The sequence below is a fragment of the Erinaceus europaeus genome, chromosome 7 (assembly GCF_950295315.1).
Source record: "Erinaceus europaeus chromosome 7, mEriEur2.1, whole genome shotgun sequence".
In the NCBI taxonomy this organism is placed as follows: domain Eukaryota; kingdom Metazoa; phylum Chordata; class Mammalia; order Eulipotyphla; family Erinaceidae; genus Erinaceus; species Erinaceus europaeus.
In genome coordinates this window covers 41,812,641-41,838,007 of record NC_080168.1, presented here as the reverse complement: position 1 = coordinate 41,838,007, position 25,367 = coordinate 41,812,641, and the positions used below count along the sequence as shown (strand labels likewise).

The following is a 25,367-nucleotide window of genomic DNA, read 5'->3' as shown; positions in this document are numbered from 1 at the left end:
TAAGGAAATAATCACAGGAGTGAGTAAAGATTTTGAAAAAATTGTCATCAGAAATTCAGAAACAACAAATGAGACTCTGGAAGAAAACACTAATTATCTCAAGGTTATTAGAAGGCTGAAAGCTGAAATAGCTGAGCTAAGGACACAACTAGCTGAACAAGGTAAAACAGTATCAGAACAGGGTAACAAAATAGATGAACTCCACAAAAACAGTAGAGGGGAGAGAGAATAGAATCAATGAGGCTGAAGACAGAATTAGCAAGATCAAGGATGAATTAAAAACAACTAAAAAAGAAGTAAGAGATCTCAAAAAGAGACTAAAAGATACTGAAAACAACAACAGAGACCTATGGGATGATTTCAAAAGAAATAATATATGCATTATTGGCTTACCAGAGGAAGAAAGAGAGGGAGGGGAAGAAAGCATTCTATAGGATATAATAGCTGAGAACTTCTCTAGTCTAGACAACATCAAAGACATAAAGGTTCAAGAAGCCTAGAGGGTTCCAAACAGAATTAACCCAGACTTAAAGACACCAAGACTCATCATATTTAGAATGGAAAAGAATAAGGATAAAGAAAGGACCCTGAAGGCTGCAAGAGAAAACCAAAGAGTCACCTACAGAGGAAAACCCCTAAGATTAGCAGCAGACTTCTCCATACAAACACTACAGGCAAGAAGAGAATGGCAAATTATCTATTGAGTTCTCAATGAGAAAGGCTTTCAACCAAGACTACTGTATCCTGATAGACTGTCTTTCAGACTAGCTGGAGACATAAAAACCTTCTCAGACAAGCAACAGTTGAAAGAATCAACTATCACCAAGCCTGCCCTGAAAGAAGTTCTGAAAGGTCTCCTATAAACAGACAGACCACAATATGCCATCTATCAGAATATGTCATCTATCAGAACACTCTAAAAATCTACAAGAATGGCATTCAAATATCTTCAATCTTTGATATCAATAAGTGTCAATGGCCTGAGTTCACCTATTAAAAGGCACAGAGTAGGAAGATGGATCAGAAAACACAACCCAACAATATGCTGTCTACAGGAAACCCACCTAACTCAACAAGACAAACATAGACTCAAAGTGAAAGGAAAGAAAACTATCATACAAGCAAATGGCCCACAAAAAGGGCAGGAACAGCTGTTCTCATATCTGACACAATAGACTTTAAAATAAATAAAATTAAAAAAGGTAGGGATGGACACTACTTAATGCTCAGAGGATCAGTCAATCAAGAGGACTTAACAGTTATTGACATCTATGCACCCAAGGAGAAGCCATTTAAATATATCAAACATCTACCGAAAGAGCTACAGCAATATATTAACAGCAACACAGTCATAATAGGGGACTTCAACACCCAATTCTCTCAACTCGACAGATCATCCAGGCAGAAAATCAATAAAGAAATGAGGGAGCTAAATGAGGAGATAGATAAACTAGAACTATTGGATATTTTCAGAGTTATTCACCCTAAGAAACTGGAATACATATTCTGCTCAAGTCCACATGGGTCATTCTCAAGAATAGACCATATTAGGCCACAAAACATCATCAGCAACTTCAAGAACATTGAAATCATCCCAAACATCTTCTCAGACCACAGTGGTATTAAACTAACATTTAACAATCAACAAAAGATTAGTAAAAAAAAGGGGGGGATGAAGGGTGACGGTGGGGGTGGAACTCTTGGCTGAGTGCACATGTTTTAATGTGCAAAAACTTGAGTTTGAGTCTCCACCTGTAAGGGGAAAGCTTTGCAAGTGGTGAGGCAGGGCTGCAAGTGTCTCTTTGTTTCTCTCTCTCCCAATCTCCCCCTTCCCTCTCAACTTTTGGCTCTCCCTATGCAATAAATAAATAAAGATAATTTTAAAAAAACAAAAGAAGGAAAGCCACCCAAACCCCACTCTACTATCACAGGGTGGGTTGGAGAGACATGAAGTTGGAGATGATTGATTGAGAGAAAAATCTCCAGGAGATGAGAATAAGTTCTAACTTGTATTTTAAAAAAGTTGGTTTTCAAATGTGCTAAGGAAAGACAACAATCAGATTATGTGAATTATATGGAGAATAGAAAAAAAAAAAAATCAAAGTCGTAGAAACAGAGGTTGCACCATGAAATAGTGCTGCTTTGCCTTGTGCTTGACCCAGGCCCCAACTGCATTGAAGGAGGCTTTGGTGCTGTGGCCTCTCACTCTTTCTCTGCCTCTTTCAGGGAAGAAAGGAAGAGAGGGAAGGAGAAACAGAGAGGAGATAAGGGTTACCAGGAATGGAAGGTGGAGGGAAATAGGGGGATTGGAGAATGGATCCAGCTTAGAAGTATGACGTAAGTAAGGTCAGAGGGTCTGTAAGTGTTTACTCTGTTGCAATGTGTGAACAGGGTAGAATTTCCATATTCTCAGGCACCCCCACACTACCAAAGTTAAGTGGGTAATGGGTCCATTAGCTATGATAAATGAAGGGAGTCTTCAGGGCCTGTGTATTTTGAATCATGGCGAAGTACACTCCACATCTTGGGCCCTTCTTTGTAACAATGACACCTCAGTAAAACAAACCGGAAACATAACTGGATTCTAAAAAAAAAAAAAAAAAAAAAATGGAAGTTAGCTTTGCAACCTTCTGGACTTGGGTGTTGCCTGGGGCCCCATTTGCACTGTGGTCGCCTTGGCTAATGGGATGCTCCCATGCTTCTAACCAACGGGTGGGGGTAATGGGTGTGTTTCTGCAGGGTGCTGCCAACTGGAACTGAGAACTGTGCCCTTTCTGTATTGCAGTGCCCTGGTTCCCAAGAACCATGCAGGATCTTGACAGGTATGCCAACCAGATCCTCAGTTACGGAGCTGAACTAGATGCAGACCACCCGGTGAGTCCTCCAGCATCCGAGATGAGAGCCCCCAATAACCTTCCCCTTGCACCTATGTTTCTCTTTTATTGTAATTTTTTTATTTTTTATTTATTTTTTATTTAAGAAAGGATTAATTAACAAAACCATAGGGTAGGAGGGGTACAACTCCACACAATTCCCACCACCCAATCTCCATAACCCACCCCGTCCCCTGATTGCTTTCTCATTCTCTATCTCTCTGGGAGCATGGACCCAGGGTCATTGAGGGTTGCAGAAGGTAGAAGGTCTGGCTTCTGTAATTGCTTCCCCGATGAACATGGGCGTTGACTGGTCGGTCCATACTCCCAGTATGCCTCTCTCTTTCCCTAGTAGGGTGTGTCACTGGGGAAGCTGAGCTCCAGGACAAATTGGTGGGGTCTTCAATCCAGGGAAGCCTGGCCAGCATCCTGGTGGCATCTGGAACCTGGTGATTGAAAAGAGAGTTAACATACGAAGCCAAACAAATTGTTGAGCAATCATGGACCCAAAGCTTGGAATAGTGGAGAGGAAGTGTTAGGGAGGTACTCACTGCAAACTCTAGTGTACTTCTGCTTTCAGGTATATATTTTGCAGTAGTTTATGGATACGTGTGAACATAAGCTCTCTCTCACAGAAACTGGTGTATATCTAGGTTATGGATCTTTGTTAGAAAGTGAACCACCTGAGATGAAATTAGAGTGTACTATAAAAGGAAAGGTCTCACCCGAGTAATGAAGCTGAAGGGTTGTCATTCCACACATGAAGTCTCTGGACACAGTCTGAGGTGAAGCATGTTGAGGTGACAATCATTGCGTTGATTAGGTTGTGATTGGCGGATGCAATATTATTTGATATGGATTGGGAGAGGCATACGGGAAAGTGGGCCCTATCCAAGGGTTCCAGGACTGGGGGAAGTAGGGTCTCTATAGTGGAGATGTGAGGTTCCTGCTGCAATTTGGTCAGGTCCTGCTTTTAGTTTCCCTTATAGATCTTCTTCCTTAACTTCTGTTGATGAGTGGGATAATCCCATACTCATCTTTATCTTTCTGACTTAGCTCACTTAACATAATTCCTTCTAGCTCTGTCCAAGATGGGTCAGAGAAGGTGGGCTCATTGTTCTTGATAGCTGCATAGTATTCCATTGTGTATATATACCACAGCTTTCTCAGCCACTCATCTGTTGTTGGGTACCTGGGTTGCTTCCAGGTTTTAGCTATTATGAATTGTGCTGCTATGAACATAGGAGTACACACCTCTTTTTGGTTGGGTGTTATGGAGTCCTTGGGGTGTAACCCCAGGAGAGGAATTACTGGATCATATGGAAGGTCCATGTCTAGCCTTCTGAGAGTTTTCCAGACTGCTCTCCACAGAGGCTGTACCAATTTACATTCCCACCAGCAATGTAAAAGGGTTCCACTGATCCCACATCATCTCCAGCATTTGTTGCTGCTGTCCTTTTTGATGTATGCCATTCTTACAGGAGTGAGGTGGTATCTTAGTGTTGACTTAATTTGCATTTCTCTGACAATCAGTGACCTAGAGCAGTTTTTCATTTGTTTGTTAGCCTTTTGGATCTCCTCTGTAGTGAATGTTTTATTCATATCCTCTGCCCACTTTTGGATGGGGTCATTTGCTTTTATGGTGCTAAGTTTGCTGAGCTCTTTATATATTTTGGTGATTAGTTTCTTGTCTGATGTATGGCATGTGAAGATCTTCTCCCATTCTGTGAGGGGTCTCTCTGTTTGTTTAATAGTTTCTTTGGATGTGCAGAAGCTTTTCAATTTGATATAGTCCCATTGGTTTGTTTCTGCTTTAGTCTTCCTCCAACTGGGTTTGATCATCAAAGATGTCCTTGAGGTGTAGGTGGGAAAGTGTTTTACCAATGTTTTCCTCTAAGTATTTGATTGTTTCTGGTCTGACATCTAGGTCTTTGATCCATTTGGAGTTGATTTTTGTTTCTGGTGAGATAAAGTGGTTCAATATCATTCTTCTGCATGTTACAGCCCAGTTTTCCCAGCACCATTTATTGAAGAGAGCCTCCTTCTTCCATTTAATGCTTTGGGCCCCCTTATCAAAGATTAGATGTCCATAGGGGTGGGGATTTGTTTTTGGGCTTTCAATTCTGTTCCACTGGTCTGTGTGCCTATTTTTGTTCCAGTACCATGCTGTTTTGATGATGATGGCTTTATAATATAGTTTAATGTCTGGGAGTGTGATGCCTCCATTTCTGTTTCTTTTCCTCAAGATGGTTTTGGCAATTCTAGGTGTTTTCAGGTTCCAGATAAATGATTGTAGTGTTTGTTCTATTCTCTTAAATAAGCTTGGTGGAACTTTGATGGGTATTGCATTAAATATGTGTATGGCTCTGGGGAGAATATTCATTTTGATGATATTTATGCTTCCAATCCATGAGCATGGGATATTTTTCCATTTCTTGGTATCAGTTTCTATTTCCTTGAGTAGCAACTAATAGTTTTCAACATACAAGTCTTTCACATCTTTGGTCAACTTTATTCCTAGCTATTTGATTGATTTTGCTGAGACAGTAAATGGAAGTGATTTCTGGATGTCTTCTTCTTCAGATTTAGTGTTTGCATAAAGAAATACCACTGATTTTTGTACATTGATTTTTGTAGCCTGATACCTTGCTATAGTGCCTAATAACTTCCAGTAATTTTCTGCTGGATTCTTTAGGTCTTTCTATGTATACTATCATATCATCTGCAAATAGTGAGAGCTTGACTTCTTCCCTTCCAATCTGTATCCCTTTGATTTCTTTCTCTTGCCTGATTGCTATGGCAAGAACTTCCAATACTATGTTGAAGAGTAACGGTGACAGTGGACAGCCCTGTCTAGTCCCTGATCTGAGAGGGAATGCTTTCAGCTTCTGTCCATTGAGTATGATGTTGGCTGTAGGTTTGCTATATATAGACTCCACTATCTTGAGGAATTGCCCATCTATTCCCATTTTTTGTAGAGTTTTGAGCATGAATGGGTGTTGGATTTTGTCAAAGGCTTTCTCTGCATCTATTGAGATAATCATGTGGTTTTTGGCTTTACTTTTATTGATGTGGTGAATGACATTGATTGACTTACGGATGTTGAACCAGCCTTGTATTCCTGGGATGAATCCCACTTGGTCGTGATGAACAATCTTTTTGATATGTTGCTGTATCCGGTTGGCTAAGATCTTGTTTAATATTTTGGCATCTATGTTCATCAGAGGTATTGGTCTGTAGTTTTCCTTTTTTGTTCTGTCCCTATCAGCTTTTGGTATCAGGGTGATGTTGGCTTCATAGAAGGTGGAAGGGAGTATTCCTGTTTCTTCAATCTTATGGAATAGCTTAAGAAGTATGGGTATTAACTGTTTCCTGAAAGTTTTGTAGAATTCGTTTGTGAAGCCATCTGGTCCAGGACTTTTGTTGTTGGGGAGATTCTTAATAACGGTTTCAATTTCTTTGTCTGTGATTGGTGCATTTGGATTTTGTAGTTCTTCTTGGTTCAGTTTTGGAAGGGCATATGTTTTTAGAATTGTTCCATTTGTTCCAGATTCTCTAGCTTGGTGGCATATAGTTCTTTCTAGAAGTTTCGCAGGATTCTCTGGATTTCTGTGTTGTCAGTTGTGATATCTCCTCTATTGTTTACAATTCTATTAATTTGAGTCTTCTTTCTTTTTTGTTTGGTGAGTCTGGCTAGGGGTTTGTCAATTTTGTTTAATCTTTCAAAGAACCAACATTTGGCTTCATTGATCTTTTGTATGTTTCTTTTATTTTCGATGTTGTTTATTTCTGCTCTAACTTTAGTGATTTCTGTCCTTCTGGTTGCTTTAGGGTTCCTTTGTTCCTCTTCCTCTAAGTCCTTGAGGTGTGCAGTAAGGTCGTTCATTTGAGCTTCTTCTTGGTGTTTAATATGTGATTGTATGGCTATAAGTTTCCCTCTCAGTACTGCTTTAGCTGTGTCCCAGATATTTTGATATTTTGATTCTTGATATTTGTGTCTTCATTTTCATTAGTTTCCAGGAATATTTGAATTTCCTGTTTGAGTGACTCTCTGACCCAGTGGTTCTTAAGGAGTATGTTGTTTAGTTTCCAAATTCTGTGACTTTTAATAATTTTCTGTTTGTTGTTAAATGTTAGTTTTACTCCACTGTGGTCTGAGAAGATACTTGGGATGATTTCAATGCTCTTGAATTTATTGATGCTGTCTTTGTGGCCTAACATGTGCTCTATCCTTGAGTATGTGTTATGTGGATTTGAAAAGAAGGTGTATTCCAGTTTTTTGGGGTGGAGGAGTCTGAAAATGTCCAAGAGGTCTAGTCTGTCAATCTCTTCATTCAATTCTCTTGTATCTTTATTGGTTCTCTGCTTTGTTGATCTGTCTAAGTGTGAGAGTGGGGTATTGAAGTCTCCCAGTATTATTGTATTACTATTGATGTATTTTTGAAATTCTTTCAGTAGGTGCTTAATGTATTTAGATGGTCCCTCATTGGGGCATAGATGTTAATAATTGTTAAGTCTTCTTGGCTTATTGATCCTCTAATCATTATGTAATGTCCTTGCCTATCTTTTACTACTTTATTTAATTTAAAATCTACCGTGTCTCAGATAAGAATGGCTGTTCCTGCCCCTTTTTTGTGGTCCATTAGCCTGTATGATAGTTTTCCATCCTTTCACTTAAAGTCTGTGTTTATCTTGTTGTGACAGCATTTGGTTGGGTTATGTTTTCTGATCCATCTCCCCATCCTGTGCCTTTTGATGGGTGAGTTTAAGCCATTGACATTTATTGATATTATGGATTTCATGTATTGTAGTGCCATTGTTCAAAAAAATTTTTTTTTGTTGTTCTGATATATTGCCAGTATTATAGTGATGTTCTTGTTTATAAGAGGTTTATACCTCTTTATACTTATATATATATATAATAGTACTTTATACTTTTATATATATATAAAAGAGGTTTAGAACCTCTTTCAGGGCCGGCTTGGTGATGGTTGCCTCCTTTAACTGTTGTTTATCTAAGAAGGTTTTGATCCCTCCATCTAGTTTGAATGAAAGTCTAGCAGGATATATTATCCTTGGTTGAAACCCTTTTTCATTCAGGGCTCGATATATATCTTGCCATTCCCTTCTGGCTTTTAGAGTTTGAGTGGAGAAGTCTGCAGATAATCTTATGGGTTTTCCCTTCTATGTGACTTTTTGTTTCTCTCTTGCAGCCTTCAGGATCCTTTCTTTATACTTACTTCTTCTCATTGTGACTATGATGTGTCTTGGTGTCTTCAGGTCTGGGTTGATTCTGTTTGGTACTCTCTGGGCCTCTTGAATCTTGATGTCCTTTCTATTATTCAGGTCTGGGACATTTTCTTGTATTATTTCCTCTAGAATGTTTACTTCCCCTTCCTCTCTTTCTTCCTCTGGCAGGCCAATTATACAAATGTTACTTCTTTTGAGATCATCCCATATGTCTCTGTTGTTGTTTTCAGTGTCTCTCAATCTCTTTTTAAGCTCTTTCACCTCTTTCTTAGTTTTCTCTAGCTCATCCTCTGTCTGACTAATTCATTTTTCTGCTTCTGTTAGTCTGCTTTCCCTTGCCTCAGCTTCTTTCTTCATTACAGCTATTTCAGCTTTCAGTTCTCTAATTGCCTCAAGATAATCAGTATTTTCCTTGGGGGTCTCAACTGTTGTTTCCCTAATACTGCCATTCCTTTCCTCCAATGTTGTTTTCATTTCTGTGATTAATTAGTTTATTATTGCTTGCATACTTTTCTTATCTATGGTTACTTCTGGCTGATTTGTAGTTTCTTCTGGGCTCTTGTCTTCATTCATTGGAGTAGCAGTTTTATTTGTTTTTGATCTACCCATATTTTTGATTTATATGTTTCTTTTATTTTTTTATGCTCTGTTGTTCCTCAGTTGTTGTGTCTTCAGTACAAGTAACACTGTACTAAATACTTTTATGACAATTGCACTCACCAACCTCAGGAATTACCGTAGCAACTGAAGCAAGTATTGAAGTAGTTTAATTGTTAGCAGTTAGCCAAACAATTTTTCCAGTCCGTGAAAAAATATTAACCAAATCCCAGTGAAGAAAGAGAAAAGAAAGAAAGGATAGCAAGCATAGACAGTTATGCAAATCTACTATCCACTGTATATTCTAGGGGTAACAAGAGGGGAAAGGAATCTAGAGCAGAGATACACACATAGAGAGTCCACTCTGAGTCCGATTTCTTCCCCAAAATAATTCACAAATTCAGAAAGGCAAAGAAGAAGGAAGAAGTGTATGACAAGATAAAAAAAAGAGAGAGAGAGAGAGAGACAAGAGAGCGAAAAGGGAAAAGATAAGAAAAAGAGCTGTAATTAAAGAGCAGTGAAAGGAAATTCCCAAATGTGTATCAGTGAATTCAAAAAAGCACACTGTTTGTTGATGTGGGGGTTGGGGGCTGTGACTTTGGAAGCTGTAGGATTAAGGAAGAAGTGATGACAAGAATGAGAAAAAGAAAAAAAAAAGAAAGACAGAGAGAGAAAAAATAAAAAGATAAGAAAAAGAACAGTCATAAAAGGGCAGTGAAAGGAAAGGGTTTTTTTAATATATTTATTTTTAACTATTTAATTAGCTATGCGGGGTGAGGTGGGGGGGGTTGGCTACTTAGAAAGAAAAAAGGCCAGAGGTTTCAGAAGGGTATAGACTTAGAATTCATGATACTCCCTGGTGGGACAGGAATTTGGTAAAGAAAAGGACTGGTTATGGGGGGGGGGCGGGAAGGAGGTATGATTGAAAATTAAAAGGAAGAAAAAAAAATTTTTTTCCCTCTTTTTTCCCCCCCATACTCTAATTCTTAACCCAAATTAAGTTATAGTCACCTCCTTGGTGTCACCGCTAGGACCCCTTATTGGCTGGCCTGCTAAAGGCAGAAAATCCTACCGTTTCCAGGAGATGTGGTCAGAGCTCAGCCACTAGCAGCTTCTCAGTCCGCCATCTTCCGGGAACCCTGCCCGGAAGCTTTTTTAAAGGATTTCTCAAAGATGAAAACTAGCTCCAAGTCCTTTTGATCCAATGAGAGCTGTACTCAAGGATGTCCTCGGATCCGCCCTCAGGGTCGTGGTGGTTCCCAGACTCCCATGAGAAAGCCCCCGAGCTACAGTGCTCCCTCCTGGTCCTCTGCTGGTGCCCAGCAGCGCTCTGCAATGGGTGGAGGAGCCGCCTTCCTGGCCGGAGGACAGTGCCCGGCGCACCCGCCTTGCCTGCTGCAGCCTGGGAAGTCTGGAGCAGCCCACCTGCTAGTCCGTGCCACCTCTACTTTAATTCTTAACCCAAATTAAGTTATAGTCACCTCCTTGGTGTCACCACTTATTGACTGGCCTACTAAAGGCAGAAAATCCTACCGTTTCCAGAAGATGTGATCAGATCACTAGCAGCTTCTCAGTCCGCCATCTTCCAGGAACCCCCTATTTTTAAAAATATTTATGTATTTATTATTTTTTCCCATTTTGTTGTCCTTTCTGTTGCCCTTGTTATTGTTGTTATTGCCATTGTTTCCACTGATGTCGTTGTTGTTGGATAGGACAGAGAGAAATGGAGAGAGGAAGGAAAGACAGAGAGGGGGAGAGAAAGACAGACACCTGCAGACCAGCTTCACAGCTAGCAAAGCGATCCCCCTCAGGTGGGGAGCTGGGGGCTTGAACTGGGATCTTTATGCTGGTCCTTGTGCTTTGCGCCATGTGTGCTTAACCTTTTGAGCTACTGCCCAACCCCTTTTATTATTATTATTTTTGTTTTGCTTGCACAACCAACATTTATTGAGTGCCACTTCATCATCGTAATGACCATGATTAGTATGAGATCAAATATGAATCTGTGTCTGGAATCTATCCATTATTATTATTATTATATTTTATTGTAATAAAAGAGGTGCAGAAGAAAGACACAGAGAAACAAGAAACCACCTCACTGCTCAGCTCTGGCTTATGGTGGAGTGGGGGATTGAACTTTTGACCTCGGCCTTTTTGAACCACTATGCTGTCTCCCCAGTCCTGGAAGCTATCATTTACATCTGTATGTGAAGCTGTGTGTGTGTGTGTTGTTTCCACAGATACACACACACACACACACACACACACACACACACACGTGTGTGTATGTGTGTGTGTGTGTGTGTGTGTGTGTGTGTGTGTATGCAAATCATCTTTACTAATGATGATGACTGATGGGAGTTTAGATCCAGTTCTTGGGGAACTGGGAACTGTACTGACCAACTTGCCAGCCTCAGGAAGATGGGTGAACAGAAACCCTCGGCCTTAAAACTCAAGAAGGTACAAGTCAGGCCAGGAAGCAAGAGGCTTTGGGAGATGAACCTGTGCAGAGGCTTGGGATCCTGAGACAATCTGGAATATTTAAGGATGGGCTGTTCAGTGTCTTAAGGGAGAGGTCCAGGATGTCAAAAGAGGAACAGGGACAGGCTTGGCATCAGATCTGTCCAACTGTATGCAGACTTATGTGCCTGCATTTGGAATTATCTCAGTAGTAGGGCAACAGACTTGCAAGTACAAGGTCCCAAGTTTAATGCCAGGTACATCATCGAATGCTGAGTGATGCCCTGGTGTTCTCTCCCCCACACCCCCCATCAACTTATTGATCAGATGGGTCACACAGAGAGTGGACTGAGTTCTGGGGTTAGAGCTTGGCAGGGGCATCCTTTAATCCTGTAAGTTTTTGAAGAGGGCAGGATGTGGAGGTGTTTTCTTACCTCCTTTTGTCTGGGGAACAATGCATGTTGGGCTGCAGGAGAGACTTGTGCCCAGGGAAGTGGGTCCAGATAGAGTGTGAAAGAGAGAGAGAGAGAGAGAGAGAGAGAGAGAGAGAGAGAGAGAGAGAGAGAGAGAGAGACTTGCAGCCCTGTTTCACCACTCATGAAGCTTTCTCCCTATGGGGGGGGTCAGGGGCTTGAACCTGGGTCCTTGTGCACTGTAATGTGAGTGCTTAACCAGGTGTGCCACCACCTGACCTCCTTGATGTGCTTTCTTACAATGAAAAAGCAGGGACTGGCGATGTGCTCCCTGGTGGAGTAAAGACTTGCATGTGTGAGACCGTGAAGCTTTATGAGTGGTAGAGCAGTAATGCAGGTATCTCTCTCTCTCTCTCTCCTCTCTCCCTCTCTCTCTTTCTGTTTTTAACTCTCTATCCAAAAGAAAGAACAAGAAAAAAATGGCCACTGGAAATGGTGCAGACACTGAGCCCCAACAATGATCCTGGCGGAACAATCGATCAGTCATTAAGTAAATGCATAGAGATGGTATCTTTGAGGCTTAACTTCAGTGTGGTATCAAGAAATGACCAAACCACCATCTCACCCTAGAGGAGTATTCCATATAGTTATCCTTTCAGCCAAACTTCCAGGAAACAAAAATCACACCCACCCCTCAACAGCCCATGTCATGAAAATGCAGTTTGAATGAATGAATTGCTTGCAGACTATAAGCGGGGCTCTAATGTGGCCGCCTGCAGCATTCTCTCCACTCCCCACCTCTCGACTTCTCCCCACGGTCCCCTCCCCTCCATCCACTCCTTCACCAACAATATGATTCACTGTCAAAACATACTTGGTTACATGTAGTGAGAGCAAAATTGCTGCTATTAGCTTAATTGAGACAGGGTGATTATAAATAAATTACATGCGGCGCTACTGAAATTGCTGTTATTAGTCTAAATTGAGACTGGATGATTAGTCATCACCAACTGTAGCTTAATTCAGAGTGTTTCGCACATGACTGCTGTGGCCTCCTTGGTCACCTGGCAGCACAAGGGATGCAAGATCCAGATCTCTGGGAGCCTTGCGGACTTCAAGGTCAAGCTCATCCATGCAATGAGGTGGCAAGGCTCTCTGCAGGTGAATCAACTTTTTAGAACCTTTGATCTAGAAAGGCCCGAGGCTAATCATCTTTCATATGCAAAATCAGTGTAGTGCGTGTGTTGATGCATCTACTCTGTCATTATTTCTGACTTTTCTCTATATTGATTGGATTTAATTTTACTTTAACTTGTATTTGAGTTTGGTAGAGGATTAGAGATGGAGATACAGAAGAAAAAGGGAGAAGGAGAGACACCTGCAGCCCTGCTTCATCTCTTATTAAGCTCCCCCTCTGCAGGTATGGACCAGGGACTTGAACCTGGGTCTTCGCACATAGTCACTGGTTGTGTTACCAGTGGACCCCAACTTGAGATGGATTTTAATCCCAAACTCACTGTAGACACATACAACACACATAGCTCTCACTTCATTTTTGTGGGGAGATGTAAGAGCTGCTCTCCCAGAGATCTTCAATACACAGAACAAATTGATATCTACTGTCCTCATGTTGTGCATTAAATTCTCCAGATTTCAGAAATTTATCTTAGAACCATAGGTTTCAACCCTTGGACCAGCACCTCCCCATTTCTCCCATACCCTGGCCCCTGGCAAACCATGCTCTACTCTCTGCTTCTGTGAGTTTGGATTTTTTTTTTAAGTTCTATAGTATTTGTCTTTGTCTTACTTGTTTATCCTAGTACAATGCTATTAAAGTCCATTTTTGCTTACTTTTTATTGATGAATAATATTGAGAAACATATATATAACATTTTCTTATTCACCCACCAATAAATACCTAAGTTTTTCACACCTTGGCTATTATTAGAAAAAAAATCCTACAGTGAATATTTAAGATAGTGATTTCATTTTCTTCAGAAATAAGTAGAATTGGTGGTCATATGATAGATTTGTTTTTCCTTGAGAAGTCTCCATACTCTTTGTCATTACAGTTGTAACAATTTACATTTTGGCCAACAGTGCACAAGATCTCTTCAAGAGTTATGTCAACACTTATCCTCATCTTCTTGAGACTAGCTAGTCTAATAGATGTCAGTAAATAACTCTTTGTGATTTTGATTTGCATTTCTTTGATGATTAGTGATGTTGAGCATTCTTCAGTAACCTATTCTCCATCTGGATGTGTTTTTTGGAAATATCTGATCATTTTTTTAATCGTATTATTTGTGTTTTGGTCATTAAGTCTTTTTTGGTTAATTTTATTAATTGTATTAGTGATTTATTTATTTATTTATTTTCCCTTTTGCCGCCCTTTTTGTTTTTATTGTTGTTGTGGTTATTATTGTTGTCGTCATTGTTAGGATAGAGAGAAATGGAGAGAGGAGGGAAAGACAGAGAGGGGGACAGAAAGACACCTGCAGACTTGCTTCACTGCTTGTGAAGCACTCTCCTGCAGGTGGGGAGCTGGGGGCTAGAACCAGGATCCTTATGCCGATCATTGCACTTCACACCATGTGCGCTTAACCCGCTGCACTATGGCCCAACTCCCCTGATTTAATATTGACTTATAAAATTACAAGGTAACTGATACAACTTTACACGAGAGTTCTGTGTCATCTTTCCTTCCACTGGAAGCTATAGCTGTTCTCCTAAGGTTGCAGTTATGGTTTAACTATTATTTCTTTTTAAATTTAATTTAATTTATAAAAAGCAAACACTGACAAAACCATAGGATAAGAGGGGTACAACTCCACACAATTCCCACCACCAGAACTCTGTATCCCATCTCCTCCCCTGATAGCTTTCCTATTCTTTAACCCTCTGGGATTATGGACCCAAGGTCATTGTGGGATGCAGAAGGTGGAAAGTCTGGCTTCTGGAATTGCTTTCCCGCTGAACATGGGCATTGACTGGTCAATCCATACTCCCAGCCTACCTATCTCGTTCCCTAGTGGGGTAGGGTTCTTGGGAATCGGAGCTCCAGGACACATTGGCGGGTTGTTAATTATTATTTCTACAACTCTCTATCTGTATTTGTATATATTTGTCCATTTTTTTCTATGATCCCACATTCTTTTCCTTTCCAAGTCACACATACACCTAATACTACATCAAAATGTCCCTCCCTTTTTTCCTTTTCTCTCTATGGGTCCAGATGGAGTTGGAGTTCAGAGCCCTCTGGTCATCTTCCCTCTAACATTTCAGTCTTATGAGTTCTTTATATATTTTGATGTTAACTTCTGCTCAGACATATAGTTTTCCAATGTTTCATTGAGTGATTACCATTTCATGTTGTTGACCATATTCTTGACATACAGAAGCCTTTGGCTAGATGCTTTCCCATTTGTTAAATTTTGCTTTTGCTTGCTTGTGTTTTTTATGTTGTTGTTGTCATATGCAAAAATATTTCCTAAATCAGTGTGAAAGACCTACCTTGAGAAAGAAGACAATTGGAGTGAAATCAATGTCCTGATCTCAAACTATATTACAAAGCTATTATAATCAAAACTGCATGGTAGTGCCATAAAGTCAGTACAAGAAAAAAGGAATAAAAAACCCAGAAGTAATATTTAAAATATTTAAAAATTAATATTTATAATATTTAAAAATAAACCCATGCACATATTATCAACCAGTATTTAATAATGGAGCTAAGTACATTCAATGGTGAAGTGGCAAGCTGTTCAGTAAGTGGTGTGGGAAAAACAGGGATGTCATGTGAAAGTGAACGAAAGTAGACCCACAATTAATGAATTACTTAAGTTTGAGAACTATAAAACTCCCAGAAAAAAAATCAAGAAAATAACATTTTGTGATTTGCTGAAATCATCTTTTGATTCATGACCCCCCGTGAAAAGTCATCTTTGGCTTTTTTCCATTAGAAAACATGCTCTTATGAGTTAGCAGGGACAGGCTGTCTGTGAGTTAGCCTTACAGGAGAAATGATTATCATTCCTTTAATGGACTGGGATTGATTAATCAGATAGTTAAACCTTGGGTAAGTTGTAAAAGTTGAGAAAGACTGAAACATAGTTAAAAGGGCACAGATTTAGGTGGTTCAAGTCCTGGCTTCCCCTTCACTTGAGTTTACTTTTCAAGTCATTACTTTTACTGAAAAGAAGGGGATAATCATACTGGTATACCTTACAAGTTTGCTGTGAAAGTTACAAATAAAATAAATTCTTGGTATCCACAGACTGGCATCTAAAGGGCATTATAAAAATGTCCTTTTTAAATTTTTATTTTTTATTTATAGAAGGTAACATTGACAAAACCATAGGATAAGAGGGGTACAACTCCACACAGTTTCCACCAACAGAACTCTGTATCCCATCCTATCCCCCAATAGCTTTCCTATTCTTTATCCCTCTATGGACCCAAGGTCATTGTGGGGTACAGAAGGTGGAAGGTCTGGCTTCTGTAATTGCTTCCCCGCTGAACATGGGTGTTGGCAGATGGATCCATACTCCCAGCCTGCTTATCTCCTTCCCTAGTGGGGTGGGGCTCTGGAAAATCAGAGCTCCAGGACACATTGGTGGGGTCGTCTGTCCAGGGAAGTCTGGTTGGCATCATGATAGCATCTGTAACCTGGTGGCTGAAAAGAGAGTTAACATATAAAGCCAAACAAGTTGTTGACTAATCATGAACCTAAAGGCTGGAATAGTGTAGATGAAGAGTTGTGGGGTCTCCATTTTGCAGATGGCAGGTAGGTCTATTTTAGTTATATTCCAAAGGGCCTGTGGCTATACTAGTTTTATTTGTTTTCCCCTGAGCCTGAAATCTGATATGCAGGTGGATCCAAGTTATTGTCTGGGGAGATGATGTTATGGCTGGAAAAAGGACCAGAAAACTGGATCAGGAAAGAGATTAGCTCCCAAATATGGGAAAGGTATATACATATTGTTGACTGTAAACCCCATCAATTTGATCTGATCTGGGACCCATATTTAGCTTAGGAGCCTGTGTGACCTCTGCATCCCTGTAGATCTCAGCTCACATTCTGTGGTCATGAGTGGGAACGTTTCAAGATGCTCCAATTTCAGGACCCCCAAGAATGTCTTTTTAAAAACTGCAATAGGGCGGGCCAGGCGGTAGTGCACTGGGTTAAACACACATAGTGTGAAGCACAAAGACCTGTGCAAGGATTCTGGTTTGAGCCCCAGTCTCCCCACCTGCAGGGGAATCACTTCATAAGCAGTAAAGCATATGTGCTGGTGTCTATCTTCCTCTCCCCGCTTTGTCTTCTCCTCTCTTAACTTCTCTCTGTCCTATACAACAACAACAACAACAACAACAACAAAAATGGGAAAATATGGCTTCCAGGAGCAGTGGATTCATAGTGTAGGCACCAAGCCCCAGCGATAACCTTGGAGGCAAAAAACAAACAAACAAAACCAGAAAATCTGCAGTAGCAGTAAGCCTAGTGTTTGCTCATCTAGAAGCTAGGAGGCAGAGCTAGGCACATGCATTTGGCTGAAAATTTCATGAATATTAATTATCTTCTACAGAAAAAGCTTCCTGCCTCTGCCTAAGTCAGCAAGTTTAAAGTCAGAGATACTATATGCCCTTTGTACTTTGGAGGCCAACGACAGAGAGACTCACACTGCATTGAAGGGGCTTAGCCTGAGTTCATCTGAGACTTTTCTTTTGGGGGGTAGAGTCAGGGGAAAGGAGCAATGGACTATCACAGCTCAAGAGCCCCCCCCCCCATTCTAAGCATATCCAACTGTGCCAGAGCCCTTCACCCTAAATTCTGAGAACTCACTAATCTCCTCTCTCCTAGGGTTTTACGGATCCTGTGTACCGGGCAAGGAGAAAAGAGTTTGCAGACATTGCTTATAGCTACAGACAGTAAGTCCACTTTGCTTGTTGGAGTAATAGGGAAGAACTTTCTGGACACCTACACCTCCCTTAGTTACTCAGGCTTGGAAAATATTAGCATACCCTTTTCTCTGTGTGTATATGCCTATGAGTACACCATTTGTGTTTATGTGTGTGTGTGTGTGTGTGTGTGTGTGTTTAAGTCCTTCCTTTAATAAAAATGAGTTAAAGCCACCAAACAAAACAAAATTACCCACCGCTCAGGAGGGGCCTAGCTTTATCTCCAGCTTTGTTGTGTAATTACGCAGTGATGTCTGTAGTCATTATAGAAGGCCTGGCCCTGAACTACAACTGCCTCTGGTATTCTCCCCATTAAATACAGGGTGGGGGGTGAGGAGGAGGAAAAAGAATAATTTACATTCAAAGAGGAGTTGACTGCTTTGCTGAAATAATGAATCATCTGAGGATCTGAGGTTCCCTGCGACTCAGGGACTCAGCTTGTTCTACTTTGATCTGATCCAGCTGTGAAGTGTAATTTTAGCACGAGTTAATTATCTTTTGTTGTTGTTGTTTGTTTGTTTTTGCCAAGGGTTCTAGTGCACCTCCTCCTCCAATATGTATGTTAGCCAAAGGGAAATGCAAATACCCAGTGTCCCTAAGTCGCTGAGAAGAGAGATGTCCTGCTAACTTTTGAGTCCTCTGGAACCTTAACAATGGAAACTTTAATATCTGAAAAGGGCCTGAGCTCTCATTAAAAGGATGAGGAAAGATAGGCAAGAAGAAACTGCTAGACTGTCCATAATCCAGAGGCCATGGGACTTTATGAATTTTGCTAGAATGTGAGGGAGATAAGGAGCTAAGAGCTTGCTTTGCTGAGCATAGAGCTACCTTCCAAAGGGCCAGACCTCCCCAGAAAATGAACACATTCCCTTTTCTGAGTGACTCCTCATGGTGAGAGGATCTAGAACCATGCTGATCCTAGTCTATCATTTCAGGTCTTAATATGTGATTCACAGAACATGGGATCTCTCCTCTGTCCCCATTTTTGTCCAGCCTATTGAGATGGACACCATCAAATCAGGTGTGGATGAGTCTCTCAGACAGTGAAGAAGTCTAGATTCTGTTTGTTATAGCCTTGAGGATCATGGAACTCTACATACATTATTTTGTTCACTTTATGATATATTTTTCCAGAGCACTGCTAAACTGTGGCATATGGTTGTGCTGGGTATGGAACCTAGGAAGTCAGAGCCTTAGGCATGAAAACCATTTGCATAACTGCGATGCATTATTTCATTTAGTCTTAATGGTAACTCCGTGGGAAGCAGGCATGAGGTCCCAGCTTTGATCCCTGGCACTGCATATGCCAGAGCTGACTGAACCTTTGGTCTCTCTCAGATACACATCACACACACACACACACACACACACACACACACACACACACACACACACACACACACACACACACACACTTATAACAGACAAGTAAATTGGAATCAAATGGATTGAAGAATAACTATTCCTTATTTAGATGGGAAAACCAAAGCTTAAAACAGCTAACTAATCTGCCAAAGTTATATACTAAGTAGGTAGCATCTTCTAGCTTGGAACTCAAGTTTGTTTAAGATCAAAATCTTCCTTCACCCCTTTGCTGAATGGCTGGGGACTCTTGGGACCTGGAGGCCACACCATATAATCCAGGAGTCACTCAGCAGGTACAGCCACTTATTCTTGGCTATTGGGGATTGAAGGAAGAAATGGATCCTCTTCAACTTTCTTGATCCCCAAATGCTAAAAATTGTGACTATCAATAAAAGTCTCATGATATTGGATATCAGTAAAAATAAATAAAAATAAAAAAGAGTTCAATTCAGTGTTACAAACCACTCACAGATGTATGGCTTTCTGAGAAATATAAAAGATCTTTTGGGGGCCAGGTGGTGACACCTGATTGAGTGCACACATTACAGTGTCCTTACGTGGGTTCAAAGTCACTGGACTCCAGATGAAAGGAGGAAGCTTCTCAAACAGTGAAGCAGGTCAACAGGCATCTCTCTGGCTCTCTCCCTTTCTATCCCCATCAAATAAGTAAATAAAATTAAGAAACAAAAACAAAAAATGAAATCACTAAAAAAAAAATCTTATCAATTTCCCACCTTGATAGATGAATCCAAATAATTAAGTAATAAGCTCACGGTCCTGTGTTACCTTAGGAGAATGAGTGTGTTTTAAAATATAAATACCATTTGAGACCCCATTTTCTTTCTTCACTTGCAAACTAATTGTGTCATCTGTCACCCTTCCTTTCTTTTATAATAGTATCTTACCTTGGTATCTGGTATCTTTGATTCATCACTCAAGGACCCCTTGTTTACATGTGTGAAGGAGCCCTTAAATGAATGAATACTTGTAGCATTTTCCCAGGCAATCCCAGCCACAAATGAGCAGGACAACACTTGAGCGACTTGATACAAAGGCTCCCAGGGTAAGGAGGTGAAACTTGCTAACACTGACTTCTTGTTTCACTTCTTAGACTACAAACAGGTGACCATTTGGAGATCTCTTTAGATCAGAAGTTTGTTTGTTAAAGCTTTAGGCATCTTGGTGGTAATTTTGTTGTTTAACCACACACCTCAATGTATCAGTGAACTTCTGATCTGAGTTCCTAAGGGCCTTCTAGGGAGAAGTAGGAGTGTTATGTAATCTTTCAGGCACAAATCCACGTACTGTTGACTGTGAGTTCATTGTTAATGAGTAAACTATATCACGTAAATAAATATATTGTCCACAAAACAAGGTTAGGTATTCTCTGTTGATGAAATGTGACTGGATGTTTACAGAACCCAGCTCTTGCCTTTCTCCTACGAGCAGTGGTTCAGTATTTACTAGTGACTGTGGTCAGGGTGACCTTATGGGAAATGACTAAGGTGAACAATGAGATCTGACTGTACCCTGCTGATTTCCCTCCCTTTCTGAGACCCTTCTCTGACTCCCCTGGCTTTGTCCTCACACCCCAGAAATCATAACATTTTTCAAGACTCAACTTTGACCTCTTTCCTTGGCTTTCAAATGCCCCTCAGGACAAATTGTTCAATTGATAAAATGTCAGCATGTTCCAAAATATCTCCTAAGAGCAAGGCCAACAGAACCCATTTAGAGTAGAGTAACATTTCTAGAGAGGACTGTCAATGAAATGATAATAAGTAACCAAAAATGTGCTTGGTGTTACCAAAGCCAAAGCACAGATGTACTCAGGCTATGAGATCAGGTGCTTTAATGTAGACATTAATGTGTGCATAGGGATAATTTAGGTAAAAGTAAAGTTTGGGCTGAAAATTAAAGATTAAGCAGGATTTTACTAAACATGGAGAAAGGGTTAGTGAGTGAGAGACTAGGTCTTGTTAGCTTGAGGGCTTTGGTTTTAAGACATGGATATTTTGAGTCAAAGATGGATCACTGTAGACAACAAGGAAACAGTTAGTTAAGCTTTGCCACTGTGGGTCACTCTGCCCTGTCTATCTGCTGTGCAATGTTCTGACTCCCACCCCACTAAGAATATTTAATACAGGTTTCAAAACATCAGTGCAAAGAGGCACTGGATTGTTTTTGTGTATGGGCCACCAACTTACTTTGTCTTGGTGATCATTCCATGTGTGTGGGTATTCAGTGTAAAATAAGACTTGCTAGTGAAACCATTGTCAGTGCTAGAGCATGCTGAATGCCATCTTGTGTTGCTGGAGTAACTGAGAAATAGCAGACTTTATGTAAAATACTTTGGAAAGGGCATCCTAGTTGACTCAAGTAGAATTTTTTTTATTATCTCAAGATCAATCAATAACCCTCTTCAAACGTTTTGCTTTATTCTACTTAAAGAGATCTTATGCTGATTTAAAAAAATTGACATTTAAGAAAATAAACTGAGTATTGTGTCAAATCTCAGAGCTGCTGGTGTAAGTAGACACTAGGGAAAAAAGTGCTTAATGTTGTTTCTAAATATGCCAAGGAAGTTGGAGTGTGTGTGTGTGTTGTGTGTTACTGTGTATGCACATGTATATATGCAAGAAAACAAATCCTGAAATACTATATGCAGGCAGACTTTTACATGTTTGTGATTTAATAAGATTTATTTATCAGTAAGGGAGGGAGAGAGCCAGGGCATCACTCTGGCCCATTGGCTGCCAGGGATTGAATTTAGAACCTCATGCTTAAGAGCCCATCTCACACACTCCCAAAAATTGCTGAGGTTATTGCTATCACATTTAAAAGTAGTAGAGAGGTACTGTCTCTGCAACAGTATCTATAAGAGTTCTCTGTTTGAGTACCTTGGGCTCTGATTAGGACACTGGTCTCTGTGGCCAGGGAGATGAGATGCTTTAAACAGTCAGTCCTGGTTACAGATTCATCTTGAAAGTAGGGGTAGAATCTCCTCCCAGCCACATCACACAGATTGAAATGAGAGGAAAACTCACTCTGGTGGAAAAACCCTGAACACATGTTAGCTAGGGCTGGAGGCAGGGGAGGGGAATGTCTTTCAGTGCCCAGGGTGACATCACTTGACATTTTGTTACAGAAATAACTCAGGTCTAGACAGCAGGTCTTGCATATGCATTTCTGGGTTTGATTCCCAACAGTGAATATGATGAATAGTGTTCAGACCTTTCTTTCTCTCTCATTCTCTCTGCTGAAAGGTCTGAAAAAAGGGGCCCAGTGGTGGCATACCTGGTTGAGCGAACACATTACAGTGGACAAGAACCCAGGTTCAGGCCTTCGGTCCCCACCCACAGGGGGAAGCTTCAAAGAGATGAGACAGTGCTGTAGGTCTCTCTCTCTCTCTCTCTCTCTCTCTCTCTTTTTCTGTCCTTCTCTCTTTTCTCTCTATTCCCTTTCCCTCTCAATATCTCTGTCTCAATATAAAATAAAATTTTAAAAAGATTTTTTTAAAAAGCTCTGAAAAAATAATAGATCCCTTTCTAAAAATAGGAATCAGTTATAATGATGCTACCAATCACCCATTGGTATTTTTTTTCAACACTAATGTCAGATGTAGAATATTTCAAACCCTCTGAATTACTATGTATTAACCCTTGTAACAACTGCAAGCCCTAGGTCTACAAAATTGCCAGAGGCCCAGGCAATTGTTCCAGGGAGGAAACTGGCAAAGCCAGGAATTTAACTCATGTTTGTCCATTTCCAAAGCCTCTTCTTTTCCCTCATCAGCACTAAAGTGCAGGCTTAGTTAGGTTTTATCTGATCCTCTTTCCAATGGTTGCTGTTGGTCACTGCAGGGACTTCTGAGATTGCCTTGTTTTGAACTCTCAGTAAAAATTCTGCCCCCTCAGCCTCCAACCCTCACCAAGTTACAACAGTCACTTGGCTTTCATGTCTTTGGATGACCAACAACTCTGCAAGGGCAGGAAGGACTTAGTTTGGAGTTTGACCCATGGTCTGTGATACCGAGATAAACAGTATCAGTCTCGCTGGGTCCTAGACATGCTGTGCCCTATTAGGAACCAGGCTTGCAGCCCAGGGAACAGTCACTAAACTTTGAAGTCAGGCTTTGTTTGGTTTTCTTTGCTCAGAACACAGTTCCTTTTTAGAGGGATGTCAAAATGGTCTCTGGAACTACCGACTCAGACTATACAGAGCGCTATCTGTGAGCTGGTGGGAATCTTTCCCCCTCTAACTTCAGAATCTCTAGGCCGTACTTTGCTGTAGTGCTGTTATGTCCCTGCAGAAGATGCTAGGGAATGCTTGTGCATTATACTTACTGTGTACTTACCCACTTTTATAATTTCCCAGGGCACAGATGGAGCAAATCAAGCAAGGGGCATCCTCACTTAACATGGATCCACTTGGGTCCAGGGATGCAAATGCTTTAACTGACATGGTACAAAGTGAAGCTCCTTTAGTTGATGCCTTTGCTGAGGAGGAAAGAGGCCTCCTCCAGCTGGTCTCTCAGCTCCCATTGTCTATCCCTACTACCTTACACATTGGCAGCACCTACCTGGCCCCAAAGGGAAGGACATTTTTATCTTGGGGTGATAGCTGGAGAAATAGAAGAACAGAAAATCCAAGTGACTTCCTCAAAGGACATCCTCTCCTTGGTGAGCTGAGAGCTCTCATTCCTGGTTTTAGGCAAGAGTCTGTTCCCCCTGTCAGAAGGAGAGTGAATTGCCCTATAACTTGCACAATTGGCAGTAGGCTGGGTGGTAGGTGGCAGGTTTGGGACCTCCTCCTCCTCCTCCTCACCCTCCTGCCTCTCTTGCTCTGCCTGACATACCTCTCATGCCTGTGTCATAGCGGGCAGCCCATCCCTCAAGTGGAATACACAGAGGAAGAGAAGAAAACGTGGGGCACAGTCTTCCGGACACTCAAGTCCTTGCACAATACACATGCATGCTATGAGTACAATCACATTTTCCCACTTCTGGAAAAGTACTGTGGCTTCTGTGAGGACAACATCCCCCAGCTAGAAGAGGTCTCTCAGTTTCTGCAGAGTAAGTACACACGGGGAGGGAGGACCGGGGAGGGAGAGGCCAGGGAAGAAGCACACACAGAGGTATGTGTGCTTGTAGTAGTGCACTGCAGGTGGGTTCTCCCAGGAAAGGGACATTATACTCCTCTGTGCCACATCCCTCTGGTTCATCCACTTTCATGTAAGAAGTGGCATCAGAAAAAAAGAAGAAGTGGCATCAGAAAAAAAAAAGAAGTGGCATCAGTTGTGGATTTTGCTGAATCCGTTCCCTTGAGAGATATATACACACAACTCAAAACCCAGGGAATCTTAGCAGGACCCTCCTTATATCTCCTGCTATATTGTGAGATGATTATATTATGTGTTTGTGAATGAAATGGGGCTATGTGAGCCTTGAGTTTATTTTTATTTTTTATTTTTTTATTGACACAAATGTTGTTGCTGGGCTTTAGTGCCTGTATGACAAATCCACTGTAGCTGGTGGCCATCTTTTCTTTTCTCTTTTCCTTTTTCTTTTTTTTTTTTTTTTAGTTTGATAAGACAGAGAGAAATCGAGAAGGAAGGAGAAGATAGAGAGGGAGAGATACAGAGAGACACCTGCAGAACTGTTTCGCTGTTGGTGAAGAATCCACCCTACAGGTAGGAGTGGGGACTTGAACCCAGGTCCTCACACATGGCAATGTGTGTGCTTAACCAGGTGAACCACCACCCTGCTCCAAATCCCTGACTTTTAAGTGTGCTCAGATTCTATATTTGTACATCTAGGTACTCTTGTACCTCTTGATTCTTGAAACAACATCTGTTCACATGTTGTAGAGAAGGGAAATGAGGTTCAGATAAATTAAGTTACTTGGCTAATAGCACCCAACTAGGGAGTAGAAGTTGAAAGTCAAGTTGACTTGGCTTGGTCACCCATGCTCCCAGAGAGTTGGGTGCACCACTTCTCTACCCAAAGCTTTCAAAGTCCCTCTGACTCTGCCCTGATGGGCTTTGAACTTTTGTCCCTCCTTTCTTGCCAGCCTGCACTGGTTTCCGCCTGAGGCCTGTGGCTGGCTTGTTGTCCTCTCGGGATTTCTTGGGTGGCTTGGCCTTTCGAGTCTTCCACTGCACCCAGTATATCAGACATGGCTCCAAGCCCATGCACACACCAGAACCGTGAGTATCAGTTTCCTGTTACCTGTTACCAGTCTCTTCCCATACTCAGAACTAGAACCCTGCTTGTTTTTGCATGTAGTCATATTAGTAAGAGAGGACTTAATTATATAACTTAATTTAGAAAGTCCAAAAAGGTTTCTTTTCTTACCTACAAGCAATAGATCAGGAAAGACCTGTTCTTACAGGACCTGAAGCACCAAGTTCTAAATAAATGTCTGTGTTCCTCTCTATGACCATTGT

General features: G+C 41.0%; 1 protein-coding gene across 1 annotated transcript in view; it reads left to right on the top strand.

The window, feature by feature from the left end:
* PAH (phenylalanine hydroxylase) overlaps positions 1–25,367 on the top strand; it is a 71,346-nt gene that overhangs the window by 28,683 nt on the left and 17,296 nt on the right. The window contains exons 4-7 of the mRNA XM_007527923.3: positions 2,786–2,874; positions 17,457–17,524; positions 23,798–23,994; positions 24,992–25,127. Coding sequence (XP_007527985.1) covers positions 2,786–2,874; positions 17,457–17,524; positions 23,798–23,994; positions 24,992–25,127 — 490 coding nt within the window. The remainder of the gene's footprint in view (positions 1–2,785; positions 2,875–17,456; positions 17,525–23,797; positions 23,995–24,991; positions 25,128–25,367) is intronic.